This window comes from Bombus pascuorum, chromosome 3 (genome assembly GCF_905332965.1).
Source record: "Bombus pascuorum chromosome 3, iyBomPasc1.1, whole genome shotgun sequence".
In the NCBI taxonomy this organism is placed as follows: Eukaryota; Metazoa; Arthropoda; class Insecta; order Hymenoptera; family Apidae; genus Bombus; species Bombus pascuorum.
Window position 1 is genome coordinate 4,869,556 of NC_083490.1, and position 23,301 is coordinate 4,892,856.

Consider the following 23,301-nt stretch of genomic DNA (forward strand, 5'->3'; position numbering starts at 1 on the left):
CATTTTTATCAACAAAATATGCACTTTGAAAACAGAAAATTCCTAAAATCTTGGGAAATGCTAGGGAGATAATTTTTTATGGTGGTAAACATTACAATTCAATTTGTATGTAAAGCGCGAATGAAGTAGTCACAGTCAGTTGTACTTTTATAAATGTTATTTCAAATAATATACGTAAACTCGACAAGTACAAACATGGCTGCATCCTCAGACGTTGCTACGGTATTGCATACGTGTATTATAGTTTATGAATGTTTAACTTGTAAATTGTATTGTCTTAAAATAACCTAACCTCAACCTAACCTAGAAATTCTTACCTGGTTTGTTTGAAATAACTCAACAAAACGTTTATTCAATAAAATAATACAGTTTGCTTTGTATTGAAAAATGTATCATTTTCTGTAAATAAATTGATATAAAAAATATTGTATATATTTTATCTTTGAGTAACTGTATTATACAAATATATGTAATATCTATATAATGTATTTTAAATAAAATAATAGTAATAGAACTGATGAAATTAATATAATACATTACTCTAAAAATTCTACTAGTATTTATAAGTCAGATCTATATAAGTTAATTCAATGACTACATTATTATCTAATTTAGTCCATTAACTCATATTTAGATCAAACTACAAAGATACTTAAATATGCCATTGGTACAAAGATGCAAGGAAATAGCAACGCTGATAGATGAATCAAGCACAACAGAATTGCAACATGTATTTTCCATATTAGTAGACTCATTGTTTGGAATAACTGACAATATTGGTTGGGGACTACATAGCATCACTTTTAAGAAAAATCCACAGGAGCATGAAACGCTTTATAACTTTCTTAATCCACAAGGACCAGTTTTTTCTTTATGTTATAAGTTATTGCCAGATTGTTATTTGAAATACAACTTCCCAGTTTCATTTTTACCTGTACGTAAAAATAGATCTATACATTACTGATAATTGTAAAATAAATAAAAATTAAGTTTCATATGTTTTTTTATTTCAGGTAAAGATACGTTCGATGTTAGAGGAAGGAGTGATACCCCCATTTTATCTAGACAAAATCAGAGATGACCAAGGTACACGTGGTGTATCTGCTTTAAATATGAGTATCCTTTTTATATTACTGTCTAATAATTTCATGAAATACTTTTTAAAATTTGTGTAAGATAAATCCTTAAGAGTTATACATATCCCTTTGAATATTATATCTTCCACTTTGCATATCATTTAACAAATCCCTGGCTGCAGGTGCAGCAACAGGAGAATATCTGGATCAATTGGGAAACTGTTTATGTTCAATTAGCACACTGTTACTTATACCATTTTCTACCTAAAGATAATTCTCCAGTTCTGCCAATAATTAGTCCATACATTAGGAAAACACCTCAACGGAAATTAGTACAATCACCCGAATCTAAAAGGTATTCTTGGAGTAAAACAAAAGATACTCTAATAAGGGATATATAAATAAAAAGGCACTTCTTTGGAACTAGACAATAAGTTAAAAATCAGAAATTATTACAGAATGCAAACACCGCGACTTTTGAGAACGTCAATATTGTCACCAGGGTCTCCGAATTCTGCAACGAGTGTTCCACAGCAACAATGTTTACCGCAAGTTTGGAGAAGTGAAACTGTAGTTCAAGTATTTCTTGACTTTTGGGTAGAATACATAGAAGATGATCAATTAAATCCACGATTAAGTACGTCATATTCCGCGTCCGTTCCACGTCGAGTAAGTTTACATTTGAAATTTTTCCGTAAACTATATATGAACATTTGCATGTAACTTTAATTACAGCACAGCATCCATTCCGGAGAGCATATACGTTTAGTGCGAGCATTTATAAAAACTTTGCATGAATTTGCAAATAGTGCAATAGGTGACAGAAGTGCGATGGATGAACTTAAACGGTATATACATAGTTAAAAAAGAATTAAACAACAATTAAATATTATACTAATACCATAATCTATATTTTTACCATTTCAGAATTATTTTGCCTTCTGTTCAAGGCAAAATCTACACATTCCTTCGGAAAGCCATACATCATTGGCCATTAGATAGTTCTTTTAGATTGATTCTTGAAGCTTGGTTAAGTTTTATTCAACCATGGAGATATTTCCCTGGTATAACGTATACAAAGGAAGGGTATGTACATATAGTAAAAGGTCTGTTGAGGAATTATTATTACAAATTATTTTACTTTTTTACAGTAAAGCAGAAGAGGAAGAGAGGGGAAAGATACATGATGCATATAGATGGATGCCTTTCATAACACATAATCTACTAGCCTACACAGCAATATTTCAACAATTACTTCCACGATTTATGAGAACAGATCTTGTAGCTCCAAAGAATGCGTTAATGTTATTCAGAGTTACAAAAGTATGCTAAGTTTTTGTAGATATGTGGATTGTCCGCTAACACGTATTTATCAAACTTATACTCCTCAGGTTTTTTCGCAACCGTATTTAGCAAAAATAATATGCGAAATAGAAAGTCACATGGATGATGTTGGATTAAGCAGAAGTCGAGTATCTACAAATCAATGGACTTCAACTGTACGACAACAAATTTTAGAGCTTGAAGGACCGACATACCAATACGTTCTAATGTTTTCTACGGCTACTATTTCACAGGTACGTAAAACGTAAAATACATGCCTAAAGTATTTAATTATTTTTTAATTTTTATCTTAGGTTGTATGTCTATTAGGCACAATTAAACAAGCACATTTAACAGCAACTAGTTTAATCGATGCATTGGAAAAGAAGAGAAAAAACAGACCATTTCTATTAACACTATGGGAATTTTTTAATGGCGAAGATTATTCTTCGGATGATATTGGTATAGAGGAAAGGCGTCGTGTTCCTGTTTATCTAGCGAATGCACAGCAACAGTTAATTGACATTTTCGAGGTAATAAAAGACGGTAGATTCCTTAATTTTAAATATCGTATGATTTGGTTTAAACATAACTTTTACAGATTAAAGTAGAAGACATTCCTCAGGTAGCTATTGAAGCTGATCAGGAATATCATGAAAGTATTCTATCCACATCCTTCTGTCACCAATCACAAGTATAAAACTAATTATCTAAAAGATCTTATTAGATATAATATATAGTAGAAAAATCCTAACTCGTTAATTTTTTAGATGGATTCTAGTTTAGATACAAGCAAACCAGGTGTTTTTGTACCTAATCAGAAAGATAGACAGACATGTCAATATATCGAATATATGGGAGATCCGGAATTGCTACCAGTTCGAAATAATGAATGCGCGTTACTTGTTAGAAATTTATATAAACTCTGTACATACATAAATGTGAAGGTAGATATACATTTAATAACATTTTAGAATCGAATTATTAAGTTACATTAGCTTCATTTTTGTAATTGTATAATCGTGTATTCTGAACAGTACCGACACAAGATAACTAAGATGTACCATCGACGTGGTTTCTTTGGCAGCATTTGCCGACAAATATTACAATCACCAACGAAAGTCGTGAAGCTACCAAAACGAACACAAACTGGGTTGTCCAACGGATACGAGGAACGCATTCCTCCTCGACTTAGTTTACGTCCGTTAGCTAATTATAGTCTACTCGTAACCATAAGTCTTGGAATATTTATTGCCTGGTTTACAAAGTACGAGACATCCTTAATCTAAGTTACGATTATTTTAGTAGCCAAGGTGATTGCAGTAATATAATATTGATTTATTTGCAGCTATGGAGTCTTCACGATCCTTGGGTTTGTCTTTGCTCTATGGTTCGTATACATAATAGTACGAGCGACGTTGGAACCATGGACACGACCAAGCAAAAACACATTCAGGGCTAATACCACGGCATTTTCTATGAACTAATCAATCACAAAATCATTCTATTGTATACAAATTAACTTATACCACTGTACAATATTCCATGCAATTCCAAATATGAATTTATATAAGAATATATAATGTTTGAAATTTTGATAATGTAAAAGTAATTTAAAGAATATGACATACATGATTTTTTAAGGACGCGGAAAATTGTCGTTTTTTATACTTCCTTTTTAAATGATATTAATAAATATTAATAATATAATAATATTAATAATAAATATTATATGTGTGATTAAAAATGAAATTAATATTTTAAAAACACAGAATTAAAATTCAACAGAAGTTGCCATAGGTTAGCAAAATAAAATTCATAATATCAGAGTTGTAAATTAGCTTTTCAAATCTAACTGCGAGTACTGATAGAGTGGTTATTATTTAATCAATATGACATACAGATAACTGATCATTTTTGTCGATCGAGTGGAGCATACATTGCTTCGCGTAAGTACGAAGGGGTTCGTTAACGTTGATATTGTGAGTCGGAAAATTGATATTGAACAGGGGCAGGAACGTTCCAGATGAAAGGAACATATAGAAGAAAATCGAAAGATAGAATTAATAATTTTCTTTCATTCCATATTGGCCTTTTTTCTCAATCGCCCTTTAAAAGTACAATTTTAAGAAATTTAAGATAACTTTTTTCTTAAACACATTTTATACAAAATATCAAGAGAACTCTACACCACGCATATACCGTATAAAATAACTATCCTTTTAATTGGATCCCGCTAGTCGTCACGAGACTTTAGCAATATGTTTTGCGTTCCCCTAGGTGGAGACTACCTGAATTATCACACCAAGTTAACTACTACACACCTATATAGAGCAGCCATAATAAAGCGTACTACACAACGAAGTCAATTGAACCTTGTTGACCAATTAATTATAATTTCATTGCAATTTCTCAACCAAAATGCTTTCAGTCCGTTTATTATTCAAAAAGAAACAAAAATTCATTAGAAGAAATGTTACTTATTAAAACTATAAAATTAAAAAGTATGAAAATATTTTTGTCAAAAAAGATAAAGTGAAATATTTCTATTTTCTTAAGTTTTTCACATTTTGTTACCTAATCAGGAAATTCATGTTCATGCTTGTGCCACTGGCTTCCATAGTTTCTCATCCACTTTCAATCACATTAGTCGCATTAAGTCGTTAGATAGTTTAATTGCACGGGTGTGTTTACACGTTCCGTGCAGCATGACCCGTTTTCGATTCAGATAAATGCAAATTCGCATACCTAGCGACGTCTAGCCACGATTCATTCAACTTTGCATCACAATCAAGGATCCTTTCATGCGATGTCAAACGACCTGTTATGCGCCTGTTACATACAATAAAGCACATTCGAATTACTGAGAATGGACTCGTTTACTATTCGTTAAGACCTCTCCGTTTTAAGAAGATGTCTTTCAGCAGTTGAAATCAATCAATTTGAGTTATTCTATTGAAAAGGATTGATTCATTAAAATCCCCAAAATCAGGGATTATTCAAATGATTCTTTCCTTTAAATTACTCGCTATCCCAATAAGATGTTTAATTCAAAGCTCGATTACGTCAACATTGACCTGGACTCGAGAAAAGCAGTAACTGGTTAATTACGTAATAAATGTTAAATTGATATCAGTTTAATCGACTGTTGATCACAATCATCGATCATTCAACCAACCCATGTGGATTTGAGACAATCAGAGTGTTGCAATTACTTCTTTTTTATATAGAAGACAATTATATTCCATGACAAAGAATCGAGAATCTATTAGCCAACATTCGACACAGAAATGCTTTCAAGCTGAAGCACAAGTTCCACGCCAAAGAAGCTGTCTTCGTTCCATTTGAAGATTACTTTGAAAATTATTCGCGAGAAATAATTCCATAAATCATTTGTCTAATCGAATTGAAATATGCGACGGCAGCAAATAACTTATGATTAGTTTACGAAATTGAAATTGAAATTCAATATTATTAAATTAATATTACTGGATAAATTACTAAATCTATAAAAAGCCTAATGAAAATTAACTTACCCATATTAATCATTACACATATAATTATATTAACGTCGGAAACATTACGTAAATTGCAAAATGAAAATATTGATTGCAACATAGAAGGAATAACATGAATAACCTTGAGATGTCCATGACCTCCACCCACAGCTTATATCTTCTTACACCATCGAGAAGGAAACGCATTCCGTCGATTGAGCTGTACGTTTCCTTTTAAAAATTCATCGTTTTTATAATATATGTATAGTTAAGAAATTCATAGAAGCCGGTGGTTCTCACTGCGTGTCGGACTAATTACGTAATTGCCAGTTATTAGAACAGTGTAATAACAGGCAAAGGTCGAAGACATGTTTAAGGCCACCCCAGCAATTAAGATTCATCGCTAATTCTATCACACCCTATAATTTTCTCGCATAATCGGTTCAACCATTAACACGGTGATCGTTAGAACAGTAATTTACAGGAAAATTAAAAAATATATATCCTAGGAAAGAACGTTGTTAGATATAAAAGAAAATCAATCCATCACGTAAGATATACTTCTCAATAAAATTGTATCCCCAGAAACTTACTCAGAACTCGATTTCTCACTTCAAACGAACTTCTATACGTAGACACACATACAGACATCGGATATAACCACCTTCTGGAAAGGGAGAACGAAAAATGCGCAGACCCATTTGTCTGGTTAGCCTTGGCAGTAATCCGATCCTGTCTAATGTCGAACGGAATAACAAATACCCGCTTGTTTGCAAGAGGATCTGATTCGATTAATAGTACACGCAGTAAATAGTCTATTCCTACGATTTCCATCAATTATCCAATTGGATTAAATTTTTAGAATTACCATACGGCAGTTCGTCGAATCTTACTAGATTTAAATAAGATAGAAGATCCGCTCACATTTACATTGATATAAATAACGATGTTAAAGAAGAAATGGGGTTCTCTATTTTCGTGACCAATATTAAGCATGGAACGCACGCGCGTGGTTAATTATGCGACCGTTTGTCTTGTCGAATTTCTCAAGACAAGAAACACCTTGGCCGATATTAGCGAAGGGCGCGTCGTGCAAGCACGTGAAATTAGATTTGGAAGGTCTAATTAAGTGAAACAACATTTCTTTTACGCTCTTAATTTGATAATCATCATAATGGTGTTAGTGTTTCAACACTATTGCACGCTCCTTCCATCGAGTTCCATTAAGAAAACATTGCCCTCCAATGTTGTCTTGTAATTCCCATTGAACATACATGTATATACTTCCTATGAAAATATACACAGATCTACTCAAATTGAAACGTTCAATATAACAAATTACAATTGAGAAACTCGACAAGTTAGTAAAGTTAGTAAAAGAAAGAAATAGGCCATAAAGTATCCCGCAACGTAGAATTCATAAAATATTACAAAAAGTTCCAGAGGCGGAACGGGACTCTTAATTCCGCCGAGAGGAAGCTAAACTAATTTGCACTACTTACTCGCACAAGGAGAGTTTTATTCCGTCTTTGACAATTTCACACATATGAACGTGCCGCGTCTCGTACTTACGTACCCTCCTCTCTTACCTACGCGTATATTCCAGATATGCCATTGAATCTTCACTCGTGGTACGCTTATCCAATTACAAATCTCGTAAGATACGCTTGCAGGAATGCTACCGGAAGATGTGTAGATTAACTGCATCCAAAGTCTGAAATCGTGAATCGCTGCTTCGGTCAATTTTCTGCAAAAGATCGAAGAAAATATTAGAGGTGAAATCCATCAGAAATAAAAAAGAACATGCGAAATATATACAAATGAATTCTGCAGATATCAATATTTTAAATCAAGATAGTCGACCAGGATAAAAAGATTCAAAGTTTGAAGAACAAGACAAAAAATATTTAGTATCGACTACGATGTGTAGATTTATGTGATTTCAAATCTAAATTACCTCTGTTTTCAAGAGTTATGCCTAATAGATCGTATCTACATAAAATACAGAAACATAGATATATATAATCGCCGATTTTCTTCTCCAGTCTACCACTACCACCATAATCTACGACCGCGGCTATTCCACCTCCACCGTCGCAGTGTCCCTGTGTGTCACGAAGAGGAACTCAGTTACGCGCCACGGGGTTGAGAAGCCGGACGTGTTCCCTGGGTGCGTTTCATTCACGCCAAATCTTCGATTTAACCCGAAAGTTTCGAGAAACCACGACAATTCACATCGATCGTTAATCAATTAGTGTTTGTTTGAAAAAAAGCGCGCAGTGACATTGATTGACGTTGATTGGTTGGGTAAATATCGGCGCCTCTCTGATTGGTTACTGAACGAGTTCGAATCGGTTTTTCCTCGAATATACGATCTACGGAAATTAAAATTAATCCGAATTAAGATTAATCAGAATTAAAATTAAACGGAATTAAAATTTGAAATTTGAATTAAGTAAAAATACTATTTGATATTCTTTCACAAAAAAAAAAGATAAAAATATCGAGTTTTGAAGTAGAAAATAGTATGGCCGTAACATCTTAGATAAAATATTATAATGATGATCGGCAAGTGATATGCTGAGCCTCTATAAATAAGAATAGGCGTAAAAGCTGAGAATAGAGTATCGGTGTACATGATGATATTAAAATACAATTTATGATGACTTTTACTGCTTTCGACTTTGTTCTCGACACCCTAAGTCGTATTTCACTCTTTCAATGGCTTTGTCAGATATTGCTCTAATCATAACAATAGAGACAAACGTCTGGTCAAAAATCAAAGTGGAGATGCGAAAATATTGATACAACCTAAAAATCCAATTACAAATATATGCTGAATGTTTCAGTATTTTAAAACAAATATCAAGGACTTTTGTCGATCGAAGGTTCAATAACTTTTAGCCAAGTCGCGGCGCACTTGATAATTTTTCCGTCAGTCGTATCGAAACGAAAAAAGCTTCGAAATTGCGTCACGATGTCGACGCGATTGAAACGGTCGGCGTTGATTCTTCTTTCGTTAAGTTTAACTTCTCCGAAGATAGCACCGTCACATCGCCATGAAATTAAAAGTTTAATCTGTTTTTGTTCTTGAAGAGGACCAGTAGTTTAATTACGCCACTGTGAGTCAAGCAATAAAGGATATTCTGCAATATTACACTGAGTCAGATGTTAGGAAACGAAGAAGTATTTCTAAAGAAAAACCCTTTGTATGTTCGAAAACTTATGCATTTTAATACACGTTGAAAAACACTGTTGTGAACACTGAAGATGAAAAGGCTGACACGCTCGCAATCTCCTCACTGCAAATTAAGTTTGGTAAATAAATACAAAAAAAGGATACTTTTAGAAATATTCTAAGAGAGATTAAATTTATAAGGGAAAATAAAAGATAAAGTAGCATTTAATAAGAACAATATCCGCGCTCGATTGTCTATCGAAGGAGAAAGTTAACAAGAATCTAATCAGTTAAATTACTACCCATCGCATCCATTCTTTCCGCGTGATTTCAACTTCTGCGGACGAGGATGGGGATAATTGAAAAACCAGTAAAAGAACTTCTCTGAGTCCAAACAGTTCAATATTGAAGATTCGATTTTTAGATTTATAATAGAAACTCACGTTTGACCCAAATACAGTTGCAGACATAATCAAAGGCACGCGTACCGTTGGAAGTTGAATTACCTCCTGATGAACATGCGCCGGAAGGTCGTATCTTGCAATAAATTTCGCAAGTACGCGATCAAAACGTGGTTGGATTCGAAATGTCCACTTAATGAACTCGATCGCTCGCAATCTCGAGATTTCCGGCTATCCTGTTTCTCAATGGACGATTCATTGTTCCTTGATAAAACGTGAGTCTTCAGAGATATCTTAAATTACCTGGAAACATAGTTGAAAAGCTCGATTACTTCTGGACAAGTGTAACGAGAATTTAAGTCTTATTAAATATACCATATTGAGCTTTCTGTTATACATAATCTACTTGTGGTCGTTTGGAAAGAAGATGGAGGAATAGAAGTATTGACGTAATGATGATTTTTAATCTATGACTTTCAGTCAGATATTTTTGGCTACTTGGAAATAAAATAAAATAGCCATAGAAGGCTTGGTACTTTGTATAATTTTTGATTTATTCTTTGCTCTCGATAAGAATCGTGAATCGTACGCGTTTTATTAGAGATATATATCAGAGAATTGTGCATTTCAAGTAAATTAGTAGATACTACTAAACGACACGATAGAGGCAAAACTCGTTGCGTGAAAAGTGGTACAAATATCGTTAATCGTCGCGACACGTCCATACGAATAAACAACCATACTTCCTTTTTCCGGTCTGCCCGTACGTGTCAATGTCCTTCTCTTAAAATAAGATCGATTGTCTACTATCGAGCGTGACATGGTCATGGAACAATCCTTAACGGTGACTCGAAAGATTCTCGAAACAGAAAGGAAGCAGAAGATGACCGATTTCGTTTTCATTCCGTTGACATGCTATTTGCTATTTACGTCCCCTCTACGTTAAGAAAGTAAGATGTATTCAAGGAACGTGGTCGCGTGACATATCGAGCATCATGGATATTCTGTATAAAGAAATTAAGGGGATTCATTAAAAACACTAAGAGAACCGCTAGTCACGCGATTTCCATTTACTACCACATTCGTTACATAAACCTACGATGAAGAACAAGCGAATATTAATGAGTCATCAGTTTGATACACATCGACAAACATCAACTATATAAATGCCAAAAAATTTTCTCTACAATCTTCATTTTCCTCGATAATCTGCAATTCTTTCGATCAACTACGTTGATAAATGTACCAGCAAGTTAATCATCAGGATCAGATCGATAGAGGGTAGATGACGATTGCGTTCAGAGTATCATCGTGATGGAATTTCCATCAAATGCCAGCGAGTTGGCTATTAATTCAACTGTAACAGCGGTGAATGCGTCGACCCATTCGGAACTCAATCTACCGTATACAGTTTGCGAGATCCTGGTGGCAGTGTGTGCGGTGTTTGGTAACGGCTTGGTGATCACAGTCTTCAGCAAAGAGAGGAAACTTCGTCGACGAACTAATTATTACATCATCTCTCTAGCCACGGCCGATCTCTTGGTTGGCTTGTTCGCTATACCTTTCGCCATTTTGGCCAGCATCGGTTTACCGACGAATTTACACGCCTGCCTGTTCACCGTTTCAGTGCTTATCGTCCTTTGCACGATCAGTATCTTCTGTCTGGTGGCGGTGTCCATAGATCGTTACTGGGCGATACTTCATCCCATGGGATACTCACGCACCGTACGCACTAAAACTGCCATAGGTAAGAATTAATAAGGACGATGAACTTGAACTAATATTATAATAAATGATCTAAAGCTGGTTTCATTTTTAAACTCATAAGGATTCGTTTATTTAACAATTTTGAGTCTCTAAATTTTTGAAGTAGTAATTATTCCTTAAGTAGTTTTATTAAATGTTAGTAAATGAGTTTTTAAGTTGAGAAGTTCCTCTACTTTACAATTTCTGTAATTTAAGTTAGCAGATGGATTTCATTGTGGATACGTGTAATAATTTAAAGAATTTCTCAGGACATCCATATTAATCGCAGAAATTAAAAAAAAAATCTATCAATCATCAGAAATGTTCTATAACGCTTTAAGACGCTTTTTTCGAATATTAGATTCTGTTTTGTCTGCTTTTGAAAATACGATATAAGTGTTTGATATATCGAACGAAGATAATTCATGAAGATAAACAAGAGAAAATTTACCGTGAACGGAATCGTCGATGTGCAAGTAGTACGAGTCGATAATTGAGTGAGCTCGGGAAAAGTTCGAAGAAACGCAAGGGTAAATCGAGTAATTGTTAGCTACGTCGTTACTGTTGTACAATCCGATGATCCAATTAAAATCACCTCTTCTTAGAAGCGTTCTGGATGAAACGCATAACCATTTAATCGAGCTGCGATAAAACAACACCGAGGCACAAACCACGTAATTATATTTTGCGAAATTGTTTGTTCGAGTGGACCTGTTATTCGACTCTTCGCATATTTCAAAGCTTGTTTTCCATCTATATCGATTGTTTCAGTTTATGCGAAATAGACATAAAATATCGAATGTTTCAGTTTATGCAAAATATACAGCTTATACCGACTTGTAAGATCGCATGTAAAAAGTACTTCAATGTTCTGTAATGTTTTGAATAATAAACGACATATAGTTTTATGGACATCGAAGGTAGACTTTTTTGTTTTTTGGACAATACATTTTACGATAATTTGAAATACAAAAAGCTCCAAGCTATTTTTAAGTCATTGAACTTTGTTTGGAATCAAATATGTATATATGTATAAATATATAAAATTTGATAAATGACAATATTTCTATTGCTGTATAATATATAAGTACACATGGTAGCATATGTTTATCACGTTCTGTTCTACGAGAATGTAGGACATCAAATAGTGACAATGCTGATTAGACAATATTGTGCAGATATATTCTTAGACCATTGTTACCACGATTTGGTCTTAATTTCACTGTAATATTACGGTGAATATGTGTGAAAGTTCTTTTATCTTACATTAATGTATATTTATTTGTATCACTTACGCTGATTTTCCCAAAGAAATTACATCATAATCCTCCGTGGAACTGAATCGATGAGATGTAACAGAATGCACTTTAGACGGCAACAGGTGGTATTCCGTGCGCATATTTTAATATACGTATATAATAGAAGTTTGTCGTGCATATTCCTAAGAAATTTAACTTGAAGTTAATCGATGCATTAAATATTAAATTTCTTACTTGCGATCGATTAGTGAATTTCTTAGTATACTTGGGATATTTAAGTATCAATATACTTGTTCTTTGTAAAAGTTCTCATCTTTGTAATTACGTTATATAAAAACTCTTATGTAACTTTAGTTAGTAGCTTATAGTAAATAAGAAAGGATTTTTTCTCTAAAGTGAAACGTATTTTCTTTTATAACAGTTTTTTAGAATATCTCTTCGCGTACATTATTCTTTCTCATCCATAAAAGAAGGTAATATGACAATGTATTGGTTTCATAATACATAATCCCCACGATAATTATGTAATTAGTAGAGTAACTGAAAAAATTCCACCTGCATTCGGTGCATTTCAATGATGTTAACACATAGCATAGAGTATGAAATACATATCACATATCCATTCGCCCGATTTCCCAAAGGATTTTCCTTCCTCCTTGCGACGAAATTGATGGAAATCGCATTTCTCTGCCTCCGAGAAAAAGTACATATGCGTAGAAAGAGAAATGAAAAAGGAGAACCATGAGACTCTAAAAAAATTCCATGGAGAAACATGAAATAACATGGAAATTCATTAAAATCAGACTTTGATAAGAAAGCGTTAGAAAATTTCGTTTTTTTAAATATAATTCGCGTAAAACGCGCGAAGTTGCATTGAAGGATCGGAGAGACTCGTGAAAAAATTAATGACACGGTTAGACGTTTCTCATTTCACTGCCAGGCTACCTAGCCATGATTAATTTAAGCATTTCGCCTGTTTATGGTACGAGTGATTTTAATTACGAGCCCACTGACTGATACCATTTCTCCAACGAGGGGAAAAGGTGCGTTTATTGCCGTACTTTCCAATCGATAATGTTCACATGCACGTCTATCATCGGCTCCTTTGACCGACTTTTCATTCTCTTCTTCTATAGCGGGATCTCTATAAATCTTTCCATTTCTTGTCCAAAACACTCCCCTTGCTGCATACATATATCACCGTTCCATACAATCGCTCTTCGGTAAAAATTGTAAGGATGAGAATTTTAAACATTTTCAGTGATCTATTCTTTATGTTTTTACATCTTATTATTCCATATTACCTAGTAATAATTCATCTGAAACAGTTGAAAGAAAAATATAAAATTAAAAGTTGGTTCCGTTCTTTTAGGTATAATCTGTGTGTGTTGGATCGCTGGCACATTGGTCGGCTTCCTGCCGCTTTTAGGTTGGAACGCGGGCAAGAAATCCAATGAGAAATGCATCTTCACCGAGGTGATGGATTACGATTACTTAGTGTTCCTGTACTTCGCCACGATCATCTTTCCCGCGCTATTAATTGCAGCCTTCTACACCCATATATACCGAGTGGTCGTAAAGCAGGTCAGACACTTTTACCGTAAATATACGGGCAGAATATGCGTACTAGTGTGAGTATGCGGATATACGGTGTGCAAACAGGACAATGAATTAGCGAAGACAAGGTCCTGTTTGCTGACCCTCGAAATTTATCTTCTTTAATTTATCAAATTTGTGCACCGTCATTTTTCTTAAATACGTTCATCTGGTTTTTCGTCGGTCGCAGTTCTTAAATAAAGTGATCTTCTTGGTGACAAAGTAATTATGGTGCTGAGAATAAACGATTGTGTCTTTCATTTATATAATCTTCTGAGAATTTCATATATAAATTACTTTAGAGGTGCATTATTCGTTCTTCCTCTACTATTTCAAAGAAGAGTTATCACGTTACATCTGATGAATTCTCGTGAAAAAGATATATTGAATATTTCTCTAATTATATTATTTATTATTGCACTGAACAATGTTCTTGCAGCTGCAACAAATTGTAACAATGAATCCGGGTCGCCGTACCGGAAACCAGACAACTGGAACCATGCTGCGATTACTTGGGGCCGCCAGGAAGCGTGAAGTGAAGGCGACGCAAAATCTATCGCGAATCGTGATCTTTTTCATTATTTGCTGGTTCCCTCTTTACACCATCAACTGTGTGATGGCATTCTGTCCAAGGTGTAGAGTGCACGATGTCCTGATGAATTTTTGCATAATCCTGTCGCACTTGAACTCAGCTGGCAATCCGTTGCTCTATGCTTACCATCTGAAGGACTTCCGTGCGGCGCTTAAGAATTTCATGTGGAGACTTCTATTTCCGCACAGTGACGTGAAATCTAGCGTAGTTAGCGTGATTCACGATCGTGGTTCTTTGGTTGGTTCCCAGAGACAATTCCTGAGGCAAACAGGTGGGCCGCCGTCTACGAGGGTAATCAGGTCGGATTTACTGCGTCAGGTACGGTGTTATAGATTTTTAATTAAAGGTAGATCTCGATTAACGTGAGCTTAAATAGTGCGATATTCGATTTGGAATTATAAAACGATGCATTTAATGCGAATAAAAATTTGGTTAATGCGAGATTTGCGAGTCTTTTTTCATCAGGTACAACTGTGGCAACAATTAGTCTTTTGTTTTAGCTTTATCTTTAAACTTCTGTTTCGCCGAGACGATGCGTAAATCGTCTCTGAACTTCTTCTGTTTTATAGTCATGACGCGACGCGAAACAAAAAATTACGGATGCCGATCCAAACATGGGTCGAAGTATGCAAGTTAACAGAGACTCGACAAAGTACTGCTGGCTTATCGCCACATATAGTGCACATATATATATAAGGTGCGACCAACTTAAAATACTTTGAGAAATAGTAATCATGTTTGTGCCATAGTTTAATGAAATACATATGAAAAGATATATTTAACCATTTTTATTCTATACTTTCCTTAAATTAGAATCAATTCCTATATTTCAAATATTCGAATAGTGCGAATTCGAATAACGTAATCAATTTTTGGGATTTACTACTCCCATTAATCGAGATCTACCTGTATTAGTCTCTTATGAACGTAATTAGAAAAATAGAACGTACATGAATAAAAATTTCTTCATACACGCTATAAGTGTCCTATTTTGAATATTTTATATATATTTCTGGATGTTATATGCATTCTGTAGATGTTTGCACCATTAAATTTCCTAAAAATGTATAAACATCCGCAGTATACTAATTATATTATCAATCATAAAATGACATTTGATTTTTAAAAATCTACTGTTTAGTAATCCCTGCTATCAGGCCTTTACAGCTGTAGTCGATTAATTTTTCTAGAGATAAGATTCTCATTTTATCCTGAAAATTATTGGAAATATATCTTATTTTATCGATCGAATTTTAATTACAGGTAACTGATGTTAAATCTAAAGGATCATTCTCGAGCCCTCGAAACGTTACGATTCGAGAAAACGATGCAGGAAACACGTCAAGCTCTTCGAGTGATAGACAGGAAAATGACAACGCGAGTCAAAACAGCAATGATCTGCAACGAAACGAAAGTGATCATTTTGAAAATGACAGAATCAACTCGAGATCGCCCCGTGTTACCTCACTGGAATTACAGACTTACAAACCTTTAATGCCGCTTCTTCCGGCGGAAGTGGATCACGTCGAGGAGACGCCACCGGCGTCTATCTTCGTCATTGAAGTAGATGTAAATCACGTGGAATCTGTTCACGAAAAACTGGACGAGGAATTGATGGAAAATAAAGACAAAGGTTGATGAACTTCTTCGGCATTTCTGATCGTGAATAAATTAATCAAAATTGAATCTCGATTCAATTAGAAATTGGTGGATATCAATTTCACTATTGATAATAAATTAACGATAAGAAGATGTATGGTAATTATCTTTTACCATAAATAAATCATTGAAATGGCAAAATAAGGTGTTAATAATAAGTGTACAAAACGTGATGTATTTTTGGTGTTTAGTGTGTTATAATTCGATGTATAATAATCTGAATCCTGATATTATTTAATACTCGATATAAAGTGCGAAGAAACTGTATTGCATTAAGTTTTGTTAAAGCACTGAATATTTGACTGAGCGTATTTTTAGATTACATTTTCTGTTTTAATGATAATCAATGGTAATTCAAAGAAATTTCAATGTATGTCCAAAAAAAAAGACATTTCTTTAGAATAAATTATAATGAATATATAGAAACTGAAAAATTAATAATCATTTCTACTGGCTATGAACAATATTATTTCGAATACAAAATAAATATATTCTTCAAATAATAAATTCATTGTTGATGACAATTAGACGCGAATAAATATATAACATATCTGCACGAACATATCTACTATGGGAAACGACAGTCTCATACAGATTACATATAATGGATACGTAATTTGCATGAAAATGATGTGAAATGTATGTTAAACATAGAAATACGAATCTCATATAAACGAATCAAAATAGATAAGGGAACCGATATTTGAATTTTCAAATATTAAAAAGTTATTTTAAAACAGCCTATATGTTAATGTCCATTCCACATTCTGTGTATCACACGACGGTCTGAATAAATGTCACAAAAATAATCATCTATATCCACTAAAATATACTATTGTTTAATAACCTAATACTACCTGACAATTAAATAGCTCCAGTACAAAAGTCTTTGCCTTGGTTTAACATCTTTTGTAACGTACAATATTTTTTTTTTTAAATAAGACATTATTTTTACAAATGGATCGCTAAACTGCCCAAACGAATAGAACTTAGTTAAAACTAATTTCGAACTTCGATATATCGAATTAATCTCGTGCATGCGCTTTACATACATCCGAAGTTAACATAGCGAACAACAGGTAGCGTTTCAAACATGGAAGGTTACTATGTACGCAAATTCCCGCCAAAACTTAGTCTTACTGTCGTATCAGATGCAATCGTTGGGTCTGTGTGGAAGATGTTAAAATTTATTTAATAAACATTGTTCATCATAAAATATTAAACATTGAACAATGGATCCGAGTGAAGTAGAATTTCTCGGTGAAAAAGAATTAGTCACCATTGTGCCGAATTTTAGTTTTGACATGATTCATTTAATTTCGGGATCTGTGGGCCCGTTTCGAGCCGGTCTACCTGTAAAAGTTCCGATTTGGTTGGCTGTAAACCTGAAACAGCAACAAAAGTGTCGAATCGTTAATCAAGACTGGATGGACGTTGATGGCTTAAATGAAACGAAGGAAGAAGAGAAGTTATCCAAGTAAGTAAATGTGCTTCTTTCATCCCTTATGATAAAATATTTTTTCGTATAAATAAATTGATTATTTTAGATTGTTTATAAAAATGCCCAGTAATCATTACATGGAAGAAGCACAGCTTCTACTGAATGTTGGTAGTGATGATATACCCGATGCAGACAGGATAAAGACAGCAGTGAAGGTAATAAATATAAATGTAAGTATACCTTTTAATGCTAATGTATTAATTAACTTTTAGGATATATGGGATATAAGAATGTCAAAGCTTCGTACATCGATAGATGCATTCCTTAAAAGTGAAGGTTTACACGCTAAGCTGGATCATTTAACTGCCATGGAAATCAACAGCGTTCGTCCATTATTGCCACATGCTCTGGATCAAATGCTAAGGATTCAAACCATATCTGTACCCTATACGATAGTAATTCTATTACAACAAAATCTTTTTTATCCTTTCTGAACCAAACTTTATATTTTTTAGGATGGGAAACCGACACAATCTCATGCTGGGACATCACAATAGACTGATTGCTAGATGATGTTTTTATTTTTTATGTATAATCTATCATAATTTCTAGATTGTAAATATACATGTATATATTGAGTATTGATATGAAGTATTTATAACGCATTTTTGTTGATTTCGTGTAACGAAATAAAGAAAATGGGAAATAAAATAATATGTTCATAGTATGTAATATACGAATGCGATATAATAGTTTTATTTCTTATTCTTAGATCATTACATACAGTCACTAGCATCTCAATCACAATTTCTCATTATCACTAATATAAAGTAAACTTATATTTACATCGGTAGATCTGTCGCTTCGACTAATTAACTCGCATCTCGTTCGGCGCTATGTTTCTTTTTTTCACAATATTTACATCTCTTAAGCTTATAATACACAGTCCTTTAATAATCTTTGATTTGAATTGTTAAGATAGATATCGTTTTAACAAACTTAACGTTGACCGGTTTAATCCAATGTGCTGAAAAATTTGATCTACTCAAATTTCAGTTAAAATTGCGACCTCCAACCTCGTGTTAAGTTTGTAAATCGAATCATCCAGTGTAGTGGAAACGTATGTTACAAAATAAAAGATGGGAATAATTGGGAACTGCAGTCATAGGATGGGTCTGATGCTACAAGTGAGAACTTACAAAATTTCAGTATTCGATATATGTACACATGTTCAATCAGCTCCCGTGTAATTGAGAGATATATTGCTTCAGATAACTGGAGGATCGTCTGTTCGTGTTATTAATATATCCTAAAATCTTCAAAATTATGTATAAAGGATAGTCAACGTAAATATCAATATGCCAAAACCAGAACTCTGTTCGTAATAGAAATTTAAATAATTCTCTGAATTTAGATCCTCCAAATGTCTCGCACAGCGGTCGTTTTGTTTTGTAAGTCGCTATTGCTTTCTATTTTGTTTTAATCAGTTTTACATTATTTCAGCGTAACGACATAAGTACCATGCGCTTCATATGTAAAGTACTTCGACCTATCACACCAAGTACACAATTAATAAATATCAAGTATCATTAATTGTTTACTGGACTGACGATACGTGTAAAAGTAAAAAATACGTATAAACCATGTCAAGAAACATGTGTGTGCGGCGTAACAATATTAAATGTGTTACGTGGAACGATAGTAATTGAGTTAGTATAATACAACGTATTTAATAAAAATACGGGTCGATGTTATCTTTTCAGACAGCAACTATTTTGCTAGGATCGACCTTTACTCGGATGAACATAGTATTATCTTTGACAAAATGCCGTTTCTTCACCATTTCGTGAGAGAGAAATCTTGGGAAGCCAAAACCGAGAGAATCGGGCTCACGACTGGGCCTCTGGAAGTTCTTCCATGTTGGATCCGGTATAAAGCTTTCTACGATATTGCACGCCTTTTCCGCGACCACCGTCTGGTCGAATATAGTGAAGGACACGCTGTGGGAAAATGGCCATCGCAACAGAGCATCATACTCTCCGGGAAGAATCTTTATGTATATTGAAATATGACTTCCTTCGCCGGTTCCATTTCCGTTTAAGAAAACTGACGCCTGGAATGTTCAATATTTTTACATTGTAAGTAAGTAAGTATATGTACTCGTGTTTCTACCTATAGTAGAGTTCTTAAAACTTGAATTAAAGGAAAACAATATAGAATCAATATTAAGTATTGCCTACCTGTAGCTTGTAACCATATTGACTAGTGTAAAAAGGAGGGCTGACGAGTTCCATTCCTTCCTTGGCTTTCGCTTCGGACATTTTAGCGCTGTAATCCGTAATTTTCCATATTAGTGTGCCCGTGTAATTTAACGATAGTTTGCTAATGGCGGATTTCAGGCTGGTTATCTGATGCTGTTGTTTTGTTACTACACTGCACATCAAGCTTAAATGCATCTTTGCCGATTCCTCCAAATGTTTGTCCAACGAAAATCGATTTCCCTGTGACAAAAAATAGTATTTTGATATTAATATTATAAAATGAAAAAAGACAGAAAATGAATGTAATTTAAAGCAATAAATTGATGTACCTTAAAACGACAGCCAGCATCCTTGAAAGTACAAGATAAGAGGTGTGTAGTGCAGTGATCTTTCAAGTGAACTTCGAGATCTTCTCTTGGTAAGACGGCAGTTTCACAACGGTGTGGACAGGCGACTGGAAAGCGGCCACACTTGGCGTGATGAGCACCGAGTGTGTCAAAAACGAACTCTTTGTTGCAGTAACGACAGGCCACCAGTCTTTTCGCGCACTCGCCCAACTTGTGTTGACTGAGATGCCTTCGCTGCACTTTCATGCCACACTTATTCTCGCAGTAGAGTGGTTCATAGCCACACGTCCCTGTGTGTTTCTGTAGATAAAGAGCAGAATCGTTAGCGATATCCTTAAATAGTTGATTAAATTATAGACATATAAACACATAATAGAAAATTTTGAAATAATACCAGCTAAATTATAACGAATACATAGTAAGAATTTGAAAGTGTATATAAAAGTATTAAAGATGTTTTCACTGAATATAACTTGTTAATACAATGAATAATATAAATATTTTTCTGCGAATTATATATACCTGAATTAAATATCTCGTAGCTACTGTGTACGTTTTTAAATTGGCCTCAAACGTTGCTAATATAATTACGATAATTGTGCTTCATTACGATGCTAGTAAGACTTCGTTAGAATGTTTCGTACAACACGCATAATATGTTCATAAGAAGTTTCTATGAAAGTTCAAATACTTTCGTGAGCCACTGTAATCATTCATCCATGACTAAATGAATATTAAACAAAAGGAAAAAGAATTCGAGAAATTTCGTTTGAACTCATGGTGCTTTCGCTTGCATCCGTTCCCACTATAGTACAGTTAACGGCTGGCACTCGATCGCGATTCTTCTAATTAATGCAGTGGCGGTTACCTCGAGCGTGTGACCGGTGAATTCTTTGGCACAGAAGTCGCAGCGTGCTCGCCGCTGGGCGCAAGTGTACTTTAAATGGTCCTCCATCAGCACACGCGGGATCATCGCGCCACACTTATTGCTGCAGGGGACCGCGTCGTGCTTGCAGGTATTCAGGTGAGCCTAAACAGGATATAATGCGATTTTTACATCGGTGAGACTTGAACGGCGCATTCCTTCTACTCCGATCGGATCGTTCTCCTCGGATTTATGTTCGTATTGCGACAATCGGGGAAACTCGGGTGAACGAACCGCATACCGGAGATTAAAGAAATAGTAATAACGTCTACGGCAGCGTGTAAAAGCATTATGTTAATATATGTAGGTTAAAATTTCTTCTGTGAAAATTATATGGGGAATTCTTTCGCTTGAAATGTGCTTAGTTCTAATTTTTAATTTATTCGATATTTCTTAATACTACAATAAATTCGAATTTTTAGAGTACTTTTCCGAAAGTTTTTTCTGATGATTCTCAAAAGCGTAGAATTTTAATGATTCTAACTTCTAATTACTAATTCTTTGTACTCCGGTGGAAAAAAATGTAACATACTTTGTGTATGTAGAATTATTAAAAAGATCATATCAAATTTATTTCGAGGTCAATCTTATAGCTCCTTATAATGTTTTCCGACAATGGGATGTTCCCATTACTGATTACAATAGAGAGAATTACGAAGCCATTTATAGCATATATAGACTATTTTTAACTCGTAACTTGACACAAGATATCATGTAAGACTTGATATGTTAATGACGGTAAGAAGAGGCGATAATTGTTCTTATAATTGAGCGGAAAACCAACACGAGTTATCCGCAAGCTGTGTGGGAGTTAACCGTGCCGGGACCAGTTCAACGACCTATCAACGCAAGGTCGCTCAAGATCAGAAATGCATAATGAAACAATCTCGAGAACGTATTTTTACGCATCCAAAATTTCGAGTAATTTTATAAAGAACAATTAGAAGACCCGTAGATAGTCTTGACACTTTTACGTATCGGTCGTGGAGCTTTCTGAGAAAAGAACTCGTAGGGCAAAATTTTTAGTTGTATAATACCTCAACAGTGAAGGTTTTAGCTCGAGTTTTTAAATACTAGTCACGTTCAAATTTTTCATAAAAGATATAACTTAGAAAACACGAAGCTGGCACCCACATGCTACATTTATTTTATTTTATTTTTTTTTATTCACCAATGAGATATAACACTTTACCAAATGTCCTTCAGGACAAATTGTAAAACCAAAATAAAAATAAAAAAAAAAAAAAAACAACGTTCAAATTCTTTCGATTACTATAAAGTTTTCTTTTTTCTTAAACAGTTACCAATTTAAACGTAACTAATACCAAAAAACTAGAATTAAACAACTTAAAGAATTTGTCCTTTTTATATTCCCAACACGAATAAAAGCTTCATAGTAATTTAGCTATTTTACTAGAAAATAGGAAACCTACGAGCCCTTTGTTCGCGAAACTCTTCAATTATCTGAACAACATACAGTACCGTCTTTATCGTATAAAACGTAAAAATTGTGGTACGCACGTCACAAAGAGAAAAGAAAAATATAACGTTACCTTCAACTTCCGAAGTTCGTCGGACCACTTGCAGCCATCCTTATGATGTATGCAATACACAATGGAGCCCATTATTGCCTTCTCAGCTTCCAGGTCCTGGAAATTCTGCAACACACAAAAAGAACAGATCTCATCTACTGTCCTTTCCATTCACTAACGTCTGCTATTCCATTCAAAAAAGCGCACCTATCGAATTATTTCAACTTAACAAAAGAAACCAGATCGATAAACACGAAACTTTTAACAACGCCAGGAATATTTCGTATCCAACAAGCAGTGAATCGAATAATTGCGTCCGACCTTTTGCAACATAAACGAATAGGTTCCTGAATTGTTTGGTTTCCATCAAAGGCTACGGTCGAGTGGAACTGGACCTCTTAGAACGTGGGTAGCGATTAATTGGGTAACAGGTAGTCGTTACCAGGCGGCCCTGTCTACGAAACGAGT

The 23,301-nt window shown here is 34.3% G+C and overlaps 4 protein-coding genes across 12 annotated transcripts in view; 3 read left to right on the forward strand and 1 right to left on the reverse strand.

The window, feature by feature from the left end:
* Positions 1-7: 7 nt before the first annotated feature.
* LOC132905565 (sphingomyelin phosphodiesterase 4) lies at positions 8-4,054 on the forward strand. Of its 2 annotated transcripts, none has more exons than XM_060957021.1 (14): positions 8-222; positions 635-934; positions 1,014-1,116; positions 1,200-1,431; positions 1,523-1,745; positions 1,812-1,924; positions 2,004-2,162; positions 2,228-2,399; positions 2,468-2,653; positions 2,714-2,932; positions 3,001-3,093; positions 3,170-3,346; positions 3,437-3,666; positions 3,748-4,054. In XM_060957021.1, exons 1-14 carry the CDS (start codon positions 154-156, stop codon positions 3,884-3,886), a joined length of 2,415 nt encoding a protein of 804 aa, XP_060813004.1. In that variant the 5' UTR covers positions 8-153; the 3' UTR covers positions 3,887-4,054. The 2 variants fall into 2 exon arrangements, with proteins under 2 accessions (XP_060813004.1, XP_060813005.1); XM_060957022.1 differs by having other exon boundaries at positions 1,535-1,745.
* Positions 4,055-8,016: 3,962 nt separating this feature from the next.
* On the forward strand, positions 8,017-17,155 carry LOC132905302 (adenosine receptor A2b-like). Its single transcript, XM_060956461.1, has 4 exons — positions 8,017-11,222; positions 13,853-14,064; positions 14,516-14,986; positions 15,932-17,155. The coding sequence occupies exons 1-4, from the start codon at positions 10,790-10,792 to the stop codon at positions 16,304-16,306; spliced, it is 1,491 nt and encodes a 496-aa protein (XP_060812444.1). The 5' UTR covers positions 8,017-10,789; the 3' UTR covers positions 16,307-17,155.
* Positions 17,156-17,426: 271 nt separating this feature from the next.
* On the forward strand, positions 17,427-18,526 carry LOC132905312 (probable DNA replication complex GINS protein PSF2). The gene is made up of 3 exons (XM_060956479.1): positions 17,427-17,804; positions 17,875-17,983; positions 18,041-18,526. The coding sequence occupies exons 1-3, from the start codon at positions 17,560-17,562 to the stop codon at positions 18,260-18,262; spliced, it is 576 nt and encodes a 191-aa protein (XP_060812462.1). The 5' UTR covers positions 17,427-17,559; the 3' UTR covers positions 18,263-18,526.
* The window catches only part of LOC132905305 (TNF receptor-associated factor 4), a 40,007-nt gene continuing 35,203 nt past the window's right edge, over positions 18,498-23,301 (reverse strand). For all 8 annotated transcript variants that reach the window (XM_060956468.1, XM_060956471.1, XM_060956470.1 and 5 more), the window contains 5 exons: positions 22,855-22,959; positions 21,245-21,406; positions 20,359-20,676; positions 20,009-20,269; positions 18,498-19,881 (listed from right to left, as the gene is read on the reverse strand). In XM_060956468.1, the coding sequence (XP_060812451.1) occupies positions 19,528-19,881; positions 20,009-20,269; positions 20,359-20,676; positions 21,245-21,406; positions 22,855-22,959 (1,200 nt within the window). In that variant the 3' untranslated portion in view covers positions 18,498-19,527. The remainder of the gene's footprint in view (positions 19,882-20,008; positions 20,270-20,358; positions 20,677-21,244; positions 21,407-22,854; positions 22,960-23,301) is intronic.

Bases quoted from the DNA above. Each gene is read 5' to 3' on its own strand.
- LOC132905565 (XM_060957021.1), top strand. From the start codon at position 154: ATGTTATTTCAAATAATATACGTAAACTCGACAAGTACAAACATGGCT. The intron at 1,746-1,811 runs GTAAGTTTACAT...CTTTAATTACAG, and splicing joins CCGCGTCCGTTCCACGTCGA to CACAGCATCCATTCCGGAGA. The intron at 2,400-2,467 runs GTATGCTAAGTT...TATACTCCTCAG, and splicing joins TGTTATTCAGAGTTACAAAA to GTTTTTTCGCAACCGTATTT.
- LOC132905302 (XM_060956461.1), top strand. From the start codon at position 10,790: ATGGAATTTCCATCAAATGCCAGCGAGTTGGCTATTAATTCAACTGTA. The intron at 11,223-13,852 runs GTAAGAATTAAT...CCGTTCTTTTAG, and splicing joins ACGCACTAAAACTGCCATAG to GTATAATCTGTGTGTGTTGG. The intron at 14,987-15,931 runs GTACGGTGTTAT...TTTTAATTACAG, and splicing joins GGTCGGATTTACTGCGTCAG to GTAACTGATGTTAAATCTAA.
- LOC132905312 (XM_060956479.1), top strand. From the start codon at position 17,560: ATGGATCCGAGTGAAGTAGAATTTCTCGGTGAAAAAGAATTAGTCACC. The intron at 17,805-17,874 runs GTAAGTAAATGT...TGATTATTTTAG, and splicing joins GAAGAAGAGAAGTTATCCAA to ATTGTTTATAAAAATGCCCA. The intron at 17,984-18,040 runs GTAATAAATATA...ATTAACTTTTAG, and splicing joins GGATAAAGACAGCAGTGAAG to GATATATGGGATATAAGAAT.